Raw genomic sequence first — 16,567 nt, 5'->3', positions numbered from 1 at the left:
TTGACAGTCCCTTACCTGTAGCATCACAGATAGTGAAAATCCAAGTATTTAATGTCACACATGTACGGGTCAGCAGAAATTAAAATTGTTATGACAGAAGAGTTTTAAAAAATGTTTACCAAAGCATTGCAACCAGTTTTCCAAAATGTTTTAGTGATGGACTAATAGAGAATTCCACAGAAAATGCTGTAAAATGCCATGGATTTTAAAGTAAACTATTATAACGGAGAGGGCAAAAATCATTCTTATTTTCAGCAGGTAAGAATAATGCTTTTTTTTCTAGGTAACTATATGGATTTGACTTTAATCGAACTTTTGTGTTTACTACTAGGGAAATAGAATAGAGGACTCCCAAAATGAATGCAAGTGGTTGAACTAGAGATACTATTGGCTCTAAGATCTATGGATAATTGTTATGCTCTGTGATCTCCAGATCAAGGAATATCATACCTTCAAGACCGATCTTATAGGTTATCATAAAGTGATTTACAAACTGGATCACTTCACTCACCACTGAAATGCGCTGCTGAGGTAAAGTGTGGTAACTAGCAGTGCACAGCAATACTTACATAGCAGTTTAGGACAGGAAGTGAAGGATGCTTCATCTTCTTGAAACTGCATAAGGAATTTATGTAGTTGGAATACAGTTCCCTGAATTGAAACTTGGCCAGGACAATAATATCCTCAATTTCATGATATTTATAGCAATGGTAATTAGCAGGTGACTTCTATTGACTAATCCATTGAGAAACTTCTTTCAATTTGAAGAAAAGCAAAGGAAGGTGTATTGGGGGAGGAACTAGAGTCAAAAGGCACTGCGTTGTCAGACCCTAGATAGTGATTGGCAGGGTCTGTTGTAAGAAATCCAGTCTTGCTCTTTCACCCAGGGCTGGACCAATATCACAACAAGCATCAGTTTAAAGGGAGGAACAGACACATATGACACTGTGAATAAAATGGGTCACCTCCAGGCTTTGGAAAACATCTCTCTGCTGCATTAAGGGGCATATCCTGTTCCTGAGATACATGGAACCAATGTGGCTGCTGTGGAAAGGAATAGGACAGGATTTGAAGTGGTTACACAGGTTGTCTGCATCTCATGGGTGAAGCAATGCTGTCCGGAGGGCACAGTTACACTTCCTCACAGGAATAGTTTCAGAGCCAGGTAGGATGTCATGCAACTGTGGATCCACTGGCCAGCCATTCCTATGGAGAAAGCACAGGAATTGCAGAACCATGGCCATTGCAGAGCATTCAGAAGCCTGGAAAGTAGCAGGGACATGGTGTGCTTTACACATATCCCAAAGCTAATTTTTAGCACACAGACTAGCTTTCTGACCCATCTTTTCATTCTTTAGAATAGCTGATTGATTAATTTAGTTTGTATATTTAGGTAGCTTATGTATACTTAGTACCAAGCTTTTATTTTAATATTTATAAAGTTATAATGCGGTATTTATCTACAACAACATGAATGTGTGATCATTTTTTTTTGAAAGGCACGCAGTATGGAATTACCAGTATTTTATTTAATACTGTATTTGGAAATCACCTTAGGACCTCTAGCATGTGCAGCAACAGTAAATTGTCAGGCCAGCTAGAACAAAAGAAAAGCAGCAAGCGTAAAACTACTGATATATTGAATTTATCCTGCAAGTGAAATAAACCAGCAGCTCAGTGGTGGGAAAAACATGTGAGGTTAAAAAAATACATTATGTGAATTTGTGAAGAAAATCTATCCACAAGTGCCCATTAAAACTCTTGTATCACAGAGAATTCAAATAAGTTTGCTTGTAGCTTTATTAAACTTTCTTGTTTTTGACAAAGTACAACACAGTTGCTCTGTCACCAAGAATTTTGAAACCTGTGGGTAGATCGTTAGATTAGTGTTCTAGTTCTTAATTTTATAAAATAACTTGTTTCCTGTGTTTTTTACCTTTTTGTTTCCTTTCTCTTCATGAAATGGATCTTGTGTTTTGGCATTATACTTGCTTTTCAGTTACTTAGACCAGTTTCACATGTGGTTGATTTAAAAAAAAAAAAAACCTAAAGGAATGCAGTACGTGTTTGGGGAACATGTAATTGTTGGGGGGGGGGGTAAACTTATTTTCATGGGTATAATTTAGAAGAATGTAGTTGGTTTGCTTTTTTTGTTCAACTGTTTTTCAATTCACAAATCAATCTTGGCATTTGTTATGCCACCGGTTCTCAAACTTTAGCAACCCGAGGACCCTTTTATATCCTACCCTCCTACCCTTCCCCATCCCTCTTCAGGGACCCTTCTCACGACCACTTACTGCACACAGAAATGGCGCATCTTCTACAACTAGGTGAAGTAGAACCTGTGCCAACACAACATCAAGGGACAGGTTTCTACTCCCATTATTTTCTGACTTGGAAAAAGACTGGAGGGTGGAGGCCTATACTAGACCTAGGCCAACTGAACAAATTCGTGAGGATACAAAGATTCAAGATGGTCACACTGGGCACAATAATACCTGCACTGGATCAAGGGGACTGGTTCACAGCCCTCGACCTACAGGATACTTATTTTCATATATCAATTCATCCAGCTCACAGACGCTTCCTACGATTCACGATCGGTCACGACCATTTTCAATACAGAGTTCTTCCTTTCAGACTCTCCACAGCACTGAGAGTTTTTTCCAAGACTCTAGCCATGGTCGTGGCTCACGTCCGCAAACATGGGATCATGCTGTTCCCCTACCTGGATGATTGCCTCATCAAGGGCAACTCCTATGGTGAGACACTTCAAGCTACCCATTTCACCATTTCCCTCTTTCACAGCCTAGGCCTCCAAATAAACATCCAAAATTCCACCCTGACACCTACACAACAGATCGAGTTCATCGGAGCTCATCTCAACTCAATCCAGAGCAGGGCCTCGCTCCCATATCACAGATTCCTCACTATCACGCAGCTTATATGCACACTGTCTATTCATCCCAGGACACAGGCAAGAATCTGTCTACAGCTCCTTGGTCACATGGCAGCCACCACCTTCCTGGTTCAGCGCACCAGGCTACAGATGAGATGTCTCCAGGGCTGGCTCAATTCCAATTTCAAACCCAACAGACAGACCTTAGGGATGCTGCTAACTCCTCCTCCCAATGTTATAGCTTCCCTACATTGGTGGACAAGACCAGAAAACCTCTGCATGGGGGTTTCCTTCCAGCAACGATCCCCCAACGCTCATGCTCACCACAGACACTTCCCTAATCGGTTGGGGAGCGCACCTAGGGGGACACAGGGCACAAGGATAGTGGTCTGCATCAGAGACACACCTACACATAAATCTCTTAGAGCTCAAAGCAGAGAGACGAGCTTGCCTTCACTTTCTTCCCCTCATAAAGAACAAATCTCTTCATGTCTTAACAGACAACATAGCATGCATGTACTACATAAACAGACAAGGGGGAGCCCAATCACATTCCCTTTGCATGGAAGCCGTCTGACTATGGAATTGGTGCATACAGCATCGAATACAAATCATTGCTTCCTACCTACCAGGCTGCCACAACACTACTGCCGACGCACTTAGCAGACATATCGACAGAACACGAATGGGAGCTGCACCCCGCAATACTCCAGCAGCTCTTCTCCCTCTGGGGCACCCCATCAATAGATCTCTTTGCCACAACCCAGAATCACAAATGTCTATTTTGTTCCAGAGTGGGACACACACTCAGGAAGATTCCAACGAGACGGGAGATACTAACTGAGTGCGTGCGTCCCAACCAGGCACTGCTACCGAAAATCTCCGATCAACGGCGCCGGGATGCACCGTCACGTAGAGGAACTAGTGTGGAGCACCCACAGGGGGACACATCTTGAAGAACTTCAGTTACTGCAAGGTGAGTAACTTTCTCTCCCCCCCCCCCCCACCCATAGTAAGTCAATCCAGAACTAAGGAATTCCACTCTTTCCAGGTGAACACATTGTGTGTATTCATGCATACATAAGTGCCTGAGAATCAAAAGACATTAGTGTGAAAGATATAGGGAGAAGTAAGCAAAATACACAGCTTCATACTGGATGACCTAAATGATCTCTTCTGACCCATCTCTTTTTCAGCCAAATTCTTTCCTCTGATGAATGTATGGTTTCTACTAGAATCAGAGGTAGCCACAAACCAAATTCTGCTCTTGTGCAATGCGACGTCCATTCCTCAATGAGTGCTCCAGGTACACTTTCAAGGGCAGAATTTGAACTTTAAGAGCACAATCTATTTAGCTCACCAAAGAGAAAAGTGAGAGGTGACTTGATTACTGTGTATCAGTGCCTTCACAGGGAGAAAATACAGGGTACAAAAGGGCTCTTTAAACTCACCGAGGAAGGAATAACAAAAACCAGTGGCTGTAAGCTGAAGACAGACCAATTCAAATGAAAAACAATACACAATTTTTAAACAGTGCAATGAACCATTGGAACAGACCACCAAGGGAAAGGGTAGATTTGTGATCTTTTGATGTGTTCACATCAGGACCAGAGGCATTTCTGGAAGACATTCTTTAGTTGAACATAAGTCACCAGGCTCAGTACAGGGGTAACTAGGTGAAATTTTGCAGCCTGTGTTATACAAGATGTTAACTAGTTGATCTAATGCTTCTTTCTAGCCTTAAAATCTCTTTTTAAAGTCCTGCTTTGTGGGTGTGGACAGCCCTTATTAATGGAAGTACAGTGGGAGTGGTTCTGTAGACGAGGGAGAATCTGGTGTGTGGGCTGAGTGGTCCTGAGGGAAGAACTCTAAGAGCAGCCGAAGCTGGAAGAAAGGTCTGATCTTTATTATTTTATTGCTATTTTGTCAATGAAGCCAAACCCCAGATCCATGTTTGTGAAGCAGCTTTGGAAAGGTGTCTGCTCACACATGGCTTCTGAAAAACCTAGGGTCCCTACCTGCCATAGGACCCGCTCATTAGAAAGCAGGTCTACAGTATTACAAATGTGGCTGAGGCAAGAACCATAATAATCCTGATCTTTTCTGAAGGCAATTATGAGGTGGAGCCCGAATGCCACTCTTAGAGTGGCAAAATTGTAAATTTAATAATGTATTAATGAGAAGTAATGTTGGTGAAGGCAGGTGGCAGCCAGAATTCATTAAGCAGCAGAATGATAGTGCACACCATGCTCCTCTTGTGCTCCATCTCAGTCACACAACTAAGTGTCCCCTTTGCTTCCACCTCCCACTCTTCTCTCTGTGCCATCTTCTCTGATGCTCCCTATTACTGGAACTCCCCTTCCTCTCCTTGCCCAGCATGTCTCTACCCTCTCCTTCACTTCTTTCCTTAAAACACATCTTCCATGATCCCATAAACCCTTAGTCTCCATTTAGAGAAGAATTGACATCACAGTTAACCACTTTGATTTCTGTTGCATCTCAATCTCTTTATCTGGTCAGATTAGAAGCCCTTCCATGTAGGAGTCTTCGCTTCTGCAAAGTGCCTGCTTCAGTTTTGTGCTATATGAATAATAATACATAACTAGTAAAAGGGTGGTAGGAAGGGGAAGGTGTTGTGGGAGCTGAAATACTGGTCAGGCCCCACTGGGACTCTCACAAGGTTTGTATATTTTAATTCTTTAATGGGCACATTTGCGGTGACTCCACGCTTTGAACAAGCTTCTCCCCTTGTACTGTGGGAGGGACTCTCATAATCAACCAGTAGTAGCTGGAGAAAATTATTATACATTGCCATGGCAAATAAGCAGCTTCTGTTTATGAGCTGTGCTGTGTATGATACCAGAAAGTGCAACGTACATCTGCTAACTCCTCCCATGAGCAAAACAGCCCTTTCTTTCTTCCTCCCCTACTCCTCTCCTAGCTGTAAATTGGTGTTTTCCAGTCTGTGTTATTGCACTCCCCCAGACAGCAGAGATTGGCAAAATCTGACAGGAGGTAGGCAGCAAATACTGACATGTAATGGTACAGGCTCAGTACTACTTAATGGGGCCTTATTTCATTGTGTTGACTCTTGCAGAAGACTAAAGGGCTGTTGATAGCAATCTGTAGCACCCAGATGTTTTGTACTGATTTTAAGGCCAGGTAGTGTAGTAGTTTCTGCAATACATTGAGGACAGCAGAGCTGATATAATACGAACATGGTCTGAACAGTAAAATAAGTACAGTATATGGTGAGGATATGAACGCTTTCCCTGCAGGATTCTACAGCAGATCATCTTCTTTTTTTTGGCTCTTTGCAGCATATTACAACTGTCATGTGTTATTAATAGACACAGGAGAGTGATACTAGAACACAACACTGCAGGATACATGTGAGCTGAGTAGAGAGGCACAAATGATTTTCTTTTGTTTCTTGTGTCATCATATATGCTATTGTACGCTCTAATTTTCTTAAGTTATACCTGCTACCTGGTAGCAACCATCATATTTACAGTAAAGTAATAGTTGCTGTCTACCCAAGTCAGACAAAAGAAGAATAGTTAATGTAATAGTTAACTTGTAACCTTCTGTCATCATGTGCTCATAACGTACAACAAAATGCACAAAACTTTCTATACTTTGTCTCAACCTAGAGGTGAATAATTTTTGGAAAGTTTGAGGGAAAAAATGTCTCAGCTGTTACTGGAGGTGCAAGGAATATGAAAAAAATATCAGCCTTTTGATACTACTTTTTCTCCCTGAACAACTGAAATGAACACATACAGTCTGGAGAGTTTATGTGAATAGTCCCTTTTGAGGACTCCCAGCCCTCTGCTGGGTTTTGGAATTAAAGAATTAAAAACAAAATTAAAAAAAAAAAAAAACTTCTGAGCATGCTCAAAATCATGTGCTCTGGCACTAGATTAGCTGAATGAAGCCCTTCTTTTGTGCACAATTGCCCAGGTAACAGTAGATATTGAGATTCCTGATGTGGCAAAGGATAGTGGCCTTTGTTCCTGTGATCCAGAGCAGGTGCCAGGAATTAAGTTCAGACAATACTTCTATAAGTTATACTTGTATTAGACCAGTGGTTCCCAAACTTTAACAACCTATGAACCCCTTTCACTAAAATGTCAAGTCTCGCAAATCCTCTTCTAAAAATGAATATTTCCTGGGATTTTTCTCCTTTACCTGAGTATAAATTATAAAAGCAGTGATCTTGTAAATATAATTTTTATGATATGCTTATTACACACTATTATTAATTATTATTCACTATTACGGTATTTTATTACATTATGAAAACGGCAACATTCTTGCAATATCTCACTTTCGTAGCTTGTATCACTTTGAAATAACCCTGTTATAAGACAAGGCTCCTATGTTTCCTCAAGGAGTATCAGATGTGAAACAGCATGAAGGTATTTAAGAAGCCAAATCAAAGAGTTCCTCCTACTCAAGCATTCAGGTCTTGAGCAGTCCATGCAAACAACGCATGTTACAACAAAGCTTAAACATATTGTTTTTAAAATTATTATGAAGAACACTAACTGCCTGTTTAATTTTGAAAACAGCAAAAAATATCCACTTTCCTTTCCATTTCTTATGAGTCTTGAAGTTTAAATTTACTCAGTGTGTTAGATATGCTTGCTTTGATCTGCTTAGCTCTTGGAAGTCCAGGGGCTCTGGCCTGCTGGCCCTATGAGGTCCCTATGGACAACTCTGTCCGCCATTAGGGATTTTTTTTTCCTGAGAACCCCCTGTAACATTTCACGAACCCCCAGGGGTTCATGAACACCAGTTTGGGAACCACTGTATTAGACCATGGACTCCTGACAGAGCAAGCTATAGGAAGGAGATTTGCCACAGAATCTTTCAAAAGATATAAATTCCGGGCATGAGCCTATTCCTTTGGAAGGCAATAACAGAACTCCCATGGGCTTCAAGGACAGCAAGATGAAGACATTAAAATGTATCTTTTTTTTTTCTGGTTCTGTTGCCATCATCTGTTGCTTTTTTATATATATGGTGTAGCCTTATTTGTCCAGCCCTGAAGAACAATCTTTCTCATTGTTTTTTTTTCACAAATCAACCAACCAACCAGCAAACAAAACAAAAAACTAAGGAAATTAAATGCAAAACCTTATGTGAATGCAACATTGAGGGCATACGTTTAAATACAGAAAGGTAGTGAAAGTAAAAGTTACGGTTTTCAGAATAACAATTTTCCCACTTAGCGCACCTATGATATTTTAGATTACTTGTTAGGGCATTATCAAGAATTAGGATGAAATGAAAAGAAAAGCTGTAATATCAGCATTTTGGAGTTAAAAGGATTAGAGCAGGGATTGGCAACCTTTGGCATGCGGCTCGCCAGGGTAAGCACCCTGGCGGGCTGGGCCAGTTTGTTTACCTGCCACATCTGCAGGTTCACTGATCACGGCTCCCACTGGCCACAGTTCGCCACTCCAGGCCGTAGGGGGAGCCGCGATCGACCAAACCTGCAGACGTGGCAGGTAAACAAACCGGCCAGGCCCGCCAGGGTGCCAAAGATTGCCAATCCCTGGATTAGAGGGAAATGTGATTTTTATCAGTTTTATTAGAACAAATATTAAAGAACCAAGCCCTCCACCCCACACAAAAACCCCAAATAAAAACAAAAGAACAAACTTTCATTGCTTATTTTTGTTGCAGCGAGAGACTCGGCAACAAAATGGCAGATGAAATTCAACATTGGTAAGTGCAAAGTAATGCCCATTGGAAAAAATAATCCCGACTACACATATATAATGATGCGTTCTAAATTAGCTGTTACAACTCAAGGAAGAGATCTTGGAGTCGTCATGGATAGTTCTCTGAAAACTTCATCTCAGTGCTCAGCAGTGGTAAAAAAGCTAACCTTCCATTTGAGGAGAGACTAAAAAGAGTAGGGCTGTTCATTTTAGAAAAGAGACAATTAAAAGGCAATATGATAGAGGTCTATAAAATCATGAATAGTGTGGAAAAAGTGAATAAAGAAGTGTTATTTACCCTTTTTCCCAAAATACAAAGTTAATAGGTAGCAGGTTTAATACAAACCAGAGGAAATCCTTTTTTGCACAATGCACAGTTAGCCTGTGGAACTCATTGCCTTGCAATGTTGTGATGTCCAAAAGTATAACTGGGTTCAAAAAAGAACTAGATAAGTTCATGGAGGATAGGTGCACCAATAGCTATTAGCCAAGATAGTCAGGAATGTAATCCCATGCTGACGGCAACTCTAAACCTCTGATTGCCAGAAGCTGGAATAGGAAGATGGGTAGATCTCTCCGAAATTGCTCTGTATGGTATACTTCCTATGATGCTCTGGTATTGGCCCCTGTTGGAGACAGGATATGGGTTAGATGGACCATTGGTCTGACCCAATGTGGCTGTTCTTACATTCCTACCTTATAGACACCTCCTGTTACCAATGATAATTTAGTGGCAGAACATTGTTATAATTGAATGGTGGTGGGTTTGGGGTTTTTTTGTTTGTTTTTTGCTTTTTTGGGGGAGGGAGATTGGACATGGGATATAAATGGAATTTTATTTATGGTGACAAAGGGAAACGTGTGTTTCCCCAGGAAAAGCACATAATGTTTCCAGAAGTTGCTAAAATTGCCCATGCAAGGAGAAATGTTCCAGTGTTTTCTTTAAGATTAGTATTGAGGTTGCACTACATTTCCTGTAAGTTACATTTCAATAGGTCTATCTTTATAGGTTTTGATGACACCAGGAGGTTTTTTAATTCTAGCATAAAACCCTCTGATGACTTTGAAGAACTTCACCAAGATTTAGGAAATTAGTTTGATGTAATGAAGAATTTTCCTTTTTTTTTTTTTTTTTTTTAAAGATTGTTACGTCAGAACCTCAGATATGGGTGAGGTGCTTGATAGTGCAGATTAGCTGACATAACCCTGTCATGTGCACTTTACAGTCTAAGTTCCTGATCCTACACAGAGCTCTGCAGGGGTGACCCACCTACTTCACTGTGCTTGAATGCAATGATTCACCTGCACAGAATTCACTGCAAGAGTATAGACTGGGGTTCTAGAGTGGGCACAAGGGTTGCAATCAGATGGCCTGTATTTGATGCAGATTTTATCTCCAAAACCTGCTGCAAAATTTAAAAAATCAGGATGTTGGTTAAGGGGGGGATTTTCTAAGGTGTCTTAGGGAATTAGGCTCCTAACTCCCATTGACTTGGCTCCCTTAGGCTCTTTTGAAACACCTACATTAATGGTTTAAATGTCAATAGCCATTTTGGGCATTCTCTTTTTTCATTTTTTCTTCAATACTTTCAGGCTTCTCCTTATATGAGCAAGTAATTGCCTAGTGCCTTCTCCCAAATGGACCATTTCACACTAAATAAATTGAAACCTGGAGAGTTTTTGGCTTGGAAGTGTATTTGAAAGCAATGTGGATATAACACATGCATGAAATCTATCATGCTCCCATTACAGAGTGGAGAATCATAACTGGAAGGGACCTCAAGAGGTCATCTAGTCCAGTCCCCTGCACTCAAGGCAGGACTAAGTATTATCTAGACCATCCCTGGCAGGTGTTTGTCCAATCTGCTCTTAAAAATCCCCAATGATGGAGATTCCACAACCTCCCTAGGCGATTTATTCCAGTGTTTAACTACTCTGACAGGAAGTTTTTCCTAATGTCCAACCTAAACTGCCCTTGCTGCAATTTAAGCCCACTACTTCTTGTCCTATCCTCAGAGGCTAAGAAGAACAATTTTTCTCCCTCCTCCTTGTAACAACCTTTTATGTACTTGAAAACTGTTATCATGTCCCCTCTGTCATCTCTTCTCCAGACTAAACACACCCAATTTTTTCAATCTTCCCTCATAGGTCATGTTTTCTAGACCTTTAATCATTTTTATTGATCTTCTCTGGATTTTCTCCAATTTGTCCACATCTTTCCTGAAATGTGGCGCCCAGAACTGGACACAATACTCCAGTTGAGGCCTAATCAGCGTGGAGTAGAGCAGAAGAATTACTTCTCATGTCTTGCTCACAATACTCCTGCTAATACATCCCAGAATGATGTTTGCTTTTTTTTTTTGCAACAGTGTTACACTGTTGACTCATATTTAGCCTGTGATCCACTTTCTGCAGTACTCCTTCCTAGGCAGTCATTTCCCATTCTGTCAATAGTCAGCACAGAGGAAGATTAATTTAAGATAGGAAATCAGCAAAATAACCTTTCATCTTAAAAGCAGTATTGAAGCCAAGTGTACAACAGTTCTAGAACAGAGTGCAATGTTTGTCCTCCAGTTATCATTTAGGGGATGACTTGATCTCTCCTTTTGGCTTATTTTTCTCTAAGGGGCAGCTGTTTCCTTTCGTGATAATCAGTAAGGCCAAGAGAACAGTGCTTTCTTTTTTCCCATTCTGGTCTTTTTGTGTGCTGGCACAGGATGACATTTATGGGGAGATGGCTCGAGCTTCGCCTGCCATTAATCTGAGGCAGTGGGACTAGGGATCAGCTGGTAGCCTGGTTGAAGGACTACCAAGAGCTCCGTTGAGGGAGTGAACTGCAAGTATCAAGGGAAAGAACCCAGTTATTAGCTGCCTCCCAGATGGCCTGGTAAAGGAGAACTGCAGGGAGCAGGAAGGCTCCCACAGGAGTCCCTGGGTTAGTGCAATGACTCAGGGGCCAGGAAAAACCTCTGGGAACTGTAGCATTGTTGAGCAGAGGAACTACTTTATTTTGATATTTTACCTAAGTTCATGCTTAACCAATAAATTGTGCCCTGAGGCAAGGGCCTGAACCAGCTTTTGGCATGGCACTGATTCTTCTCTGTCTGGTGAGAGAGCCCACCAGCCTGCACATGGGTACAGTGGTTGAGCGTCTAGCACACTACACTGAACTCTTGATAAGTTTGAGACAAATAGTTCTGGCCAAAATCTGAGCCAGCCCCGAGCCAGCCCCAAGCCAGCCAGGTTGAGTTGGCAGGACATCATGAACTGGAATCAGTAAACATGCAACATTGCACGTCGCAGTACTGACATTGTCAACCCAAGTTTTCAACATAGAAGAGCATCTCCGGGAGCTGCTGCCACTTTGGGATGTGGCATGTCTCTGTGAACAATCAGAGGTCCATGGACCATAGAAAGGGGAATGCTGGTTTAGATCAATGTTCATTAACCTTTCATGATCTTAGGACTATTACTTGGAGGTTGCTACATCAACCCTTTTTTCAGAACTTGTTCAGACTGAAGCTTACATAGTTGGCGATGTCCAATGTAATTAGGAAAACAATGCATTCCTTCATATGTTAGTAGGTAGAACCCTCTAGGCTGAGACTGATGCAAGATTCCAGTTCATTCTGATCTGTTTTCAAATGGTAAAAGTGTATATTGAAAAAGGGGCTTCTTGAAACAACACACTTGGGCTTTTGTTTTCAGGTTACATTGAACTTGCTGACAAAGGCCTCCACAGTCAAGCTAAAAGATTATTCGAAAGAAATAATAGCAACACTATTCCTTTAATTCCTCAAAAGAAGCGGACAGGCTAGTTTCCATTGCTATCCAATATCTGCATTAGAAAATAAAGTACAACCAACCAGAGATTTTGGAACTGTGGATATTTTGGCAAGGGCTGTTATTGAGGCAAATGGCTTAGTACTACATGTTTTTGTTTGTTTGCTTAAAGGATTGGGCATTTATAGAAATAAAAATAGCGCCTACCTCCCGTACACTAGGTGGGATAAAAGTACAGGGGGGAACTACTATTTACTTCACTGCATAAAGTGTACTGCAGCATCAATTATTTATGAAAAGGTATTCAGGGTAATGATGCATGTGCCCCAGAGAGGTTCATATGTCCGGCAAGTGAGCAAAGAGGACCGTTATGTCAAAATCAGCACTACAGCTGGTGGGTTTTTGTTTTTTTGTTTTGTTTTTTGCTAAAACATTAGACTGAAACAATGGATTTTCCACCAAAATGAAAACGTTCATTTTGATAGAAACGTTGCAGTTTTTCAACAAAAGAACAAAAATGGTTCCTTCCTTATTCAGGCACACTGGAGGGCAGAAGGTGTCTCTGTGCTTTGGCATAATTATGTATCTTTGTACAGCCAAAACATCTAACATTCACTCTCCAGATAAGTAAAGAGATCCATCTGAAAGTCTTTTTTTTTTTTTTCCCCTTCGTTCCTTTTGGGCCTGTATTTCAATTAGGTTTGTTAAAAAGGTTTTGTGATGTAGTTTACTAATAATGAAAACTTTTTTTTATCCCAGCTCCAACAGTGTCCTGTACTGGAAAGTGGTCTTGTTAAAAGAATTCAAATTAACAAATTCCATCAGATTAAGGAGTGTGTGACCCACACTAGATCCATTACAGTTACTGGCAGTTATCTCTGTAAATCAAAGGGAGAATAAAGCTTTAAAAGCCTAATTATTTATGGCATCAAATTACAGTAAAGTGGGGACAGCTTTAATTGTAGGTTTTCTAATCTCAGGAGTGATCAGACTAATACCATGTTGAAGCTCATCAGGATTTTCTCTTCCCTACACCATTTATTGATTATATAGACCAGAGCTGACCCTAGACCAAATGGCACCACAGGCAAGGAGTGTCTTGGGCACCCCCACCCTCCTCTATTTGTTAAACTTTTGAATACCTTATTCTTTATTGCAGTTGCAGCCCATATCACAACTTTAATGCATAAGTTGTATTCATGATTTATCCCTGTCATATAAGATGAACTTCAGAAAAGCAGACTGACTGCCTCAGAGAACTGATGGGCAGGATCCTCTGGGAGGCTAATATTATGGGGAAAGGAGTCCAGGAGAGCTGGCTGTTTTAAAAAGAAGCCTTACTGAGGCTACACGAACAAACCATCCCGCTGTGCAGAAAGAATAACAAATATGGCAGGCGACCAGCTTGGCTTAACAGAGAAAGCTTCGGTGAGCTTAAACACAGAAAGGAAGCTTACAAGACGTGGAAACTTGGACAGATGACTAGGGAGAAGTATAAAAATATTTCCCAAGCATGCAGGGGTGTAATTAGGAAGGCCAAAGCACAATTGGTGTTGCAGCTTGCAAGGGATATGAAAGGTAACAAGAAGGGTTTCTACAGGTATGTTAGCAAGAAGGTCAGGGTAAGTGTGGGACACTTACTGAATGGGGGAGGCAACCTAGTGACAGATGATGTAGAAAAAGCTGAAATACTCAAAAAAAATTTTTGCCTCGGTCTTCACAGACAAGGTCATCTCCCAGACTGCTGCACTGGGCAGCACAGTATGGGGAGGAGGTGAGCAACCCTCAGTGATGAAAGAACAGGTTAAGGACTATTTATACAAGCCGGACATGCACAAGTCCATGGGTTCAGATCTAATGCATCTGAGGGTGCTGAGGGAGTTGGCTGATGTGACTGCAGAACTATTGGCCATTATCTTTGAAAACTTGTGGCTATTAGGGGAGGTCCCGGATGATTGGAAAAAAGCAAATATAGTGCCCACCTTTAAAAAAGGGAAGGAGGAGAATCCGGGGAACTACAGACCAGTCAACCTCACCTCAGTCCCTGGAAAAATCATGAAGCAGGTCCTCAAGGAATCCATTTTTTAAGAACTTGGAGAGGAAGGTGATCAGGAACAGTCAACATGGACTCCCCAAGGGCAAGTCATGCCTGACCAACCTCATTGCTTTCTATGATGAGATAAGTGACTCTGTGGATATGAGAAAAGCGGTGGATGAGATATATCTTGACTTTAGCAAAGCTTTTGATACGGTCTCCCACAGTGTTCTTGCCTGCAAGTTAAAAAAGTATGGATTGGATAAATGGAGTATAAAGTGGATAGAGTGTCGGGCTCAATGGGTAGGTGGCAGCCAGTATCAAGCGGAGTGCTCCAGGGGTCAGTCCTGGGGCCAGTTTTGTTGTACTAGTAGAAAAACTATTTGTACACAAGGGTTTAGTTAACTTTACCCACACTTCCAAACCTGTTATGAGTATTTCCTACCCAGCTTAAACATCCTCTCTCAACCCCATTTTTTAATGTTAATTTGCCAATACTATTCCATTGCTCTTCTACCCCATGGATGGTGGAGTCTGCTGTCATAAGTGGTACTGGGGCAAAGTGGGTGAGAAAATACCGTATTTGTAATTGGACCAACTTGTGTTGGCAAGTGAGATAAGCTTTCAAGCTACACAGAGTTCTTTGGGTAGGGTGATGCAACAGTATGATGTCCAAAAATAAGTGTAGTAGTACTCCTTGTCTGTTGCACACAAATCAAGCTTAATGGGAACCTGGATTGGTTTCATGGGGAAAGGATACCATGCCATGACTCTCAGGACAATGACCACCCCCCATCCCCCCGGCCTTGCCAGCTCTTTTAAACAGACCAAGGACCCTGGAGCCAGGGCCAGTGCAAGGATATTTTGCACCCCAGGCGAAACTTCCACCTTGTACCCCACTCCCCTTCCCTCCCTCCAGAGCATTGCTTATTATAAACTTTCAAAAGTCTGGAGTTCCAGCCGCTGGCTCCTGCCAGCCAGAGTACCAGCTACCGACTCTGCTGAGCCCACTGCCAGCTGAGTGAATGGAACCCCAGGCTGGCAGCAGGCTCAGTGGCGGCCAGGACACACAGCCTGCCATTAAAAGTGGCACACGTGCCACCTTTGGCATGTGTGCTGTAGGTTGAGAACCCCTGTTCTAGTGTATACAGTGTATACTATGAAAGGGGTAGCTGTGTTAGTCTGGATCTGTAAAAGCAGCAAAGAATCCTGGGGCACCTTATAGCCTGAGAGACGTATTGGAGCACAAGCTTTCGTGGGTGAATACCCACTTCGGCCGATGCATGTAGTGGAAATTTCCAGAGGCAGGTATAAATATGCAAGCCTGACTCACTCTTGCTTGCCTATTTATACCTGCCTCTGGAAATTTCCACTACATGCAACGGCCGAAGTGGGTATTCACCCACGAAAGCTCGTGCTCCAATACGTCTGTCAGGCTATAAGGTGCCCTAGGACTCTTTGCTGCTTTTACAGTGCATAGTGAAAATTACCATAAAGTACAGTATATGTGATTTTCCTCTTACACACTGACCTCAGAACCTAACCCCTGCATAAGATGTGACTCCAAGGTAGTGTAAAAAAAAATGTGGGCACTGCTTTTTGGTGCCCCCAAATCTTGTCGCCCTGCCTGGAGCCACTTTAGTCAGTCCTGGCTGACAGGTGCGGTGGGGATGAGGGACAAAAATCTTCAGCGCTTGTGAGCTATGCTGGCCTAACCCCTTGGGTTTACGATACTCTCAGGGCTTGTCTGCACTCCACAGGTTTTAGCGACAGGCTGTGTCGCTACAGCCGAGCTGCTAGGGCTGCAGGAGGAAGGCGCAAGCCCCGAGCCCAGCGGGCCCGGTGAGAGGGACACTCTGTCGTCCCTGCCTGGGGCACGTAACCCTCCTCGGCAGCGGTGGGGAGCGACAGGGAGGCGCTGCGGGGGCTGAGCGCCGTCCCTCCACCCAGAAGCGCGGCGGAGAGCGGGGGCGCCGGGCGGGAGCATCGCAGAGCTGGGAAACCCCAGCGGCTGGCGGGCGGGCGGGCGCGAGCGCGAGCCCACTGTCAGGCGTTCCCGCCCGGCTGCCTCGTTCCAGCTCGTGAGGAGGCGGGGTATCCGTGCCCACGTGCCGCGCT

The 16,567-nt window shown here is 42.6% G+C and overlaps 1 protein-coding gene across 1 annotated transcript; it reads left to right on the top strand.

The window, feature by feature from the left end:
- Positions 1-2,449: 2,449 nt before the first annotated feature.
- LOC120370930 lies at positions 2,450-8,635 on the top strand. The gene is made up of 2 exons (XM_039486281.1): positions 2,450-3,875; positions 8,594-8,635. Exon 1 carries the CDS (start codon positions 2,474-2,476, stop codon positions 3,560-3,562), a length of 1,089 nt encoding a protein of 362 aa, XP_039342215.1. The 5' UTR covers positions 2,450-2,473; the 3' UTR covers positions 3,563-3,875; positions 8,594-8,635.
- Positions 8,636-16,567: the final 7,932 nt, after the last annotated feature.

Source organism: Mauremys reevesii, linkage group 8, assembly GCF_016161935.1.
Source record: "Mauremys reevesii isolate NIE-2019 linkage group 8, ASM1616193v1, whole genome shotgun sequence".
In the NCBI taxonomy this organism is placed as follows: Eukaryota; Metazoa; Chordata; order Testudines; family Geoemydidae; genus Mauremys; species Mauremys reevesii.
This window is presented reverse-complemented; position numbering and strand designations above follow the sequence as displayed.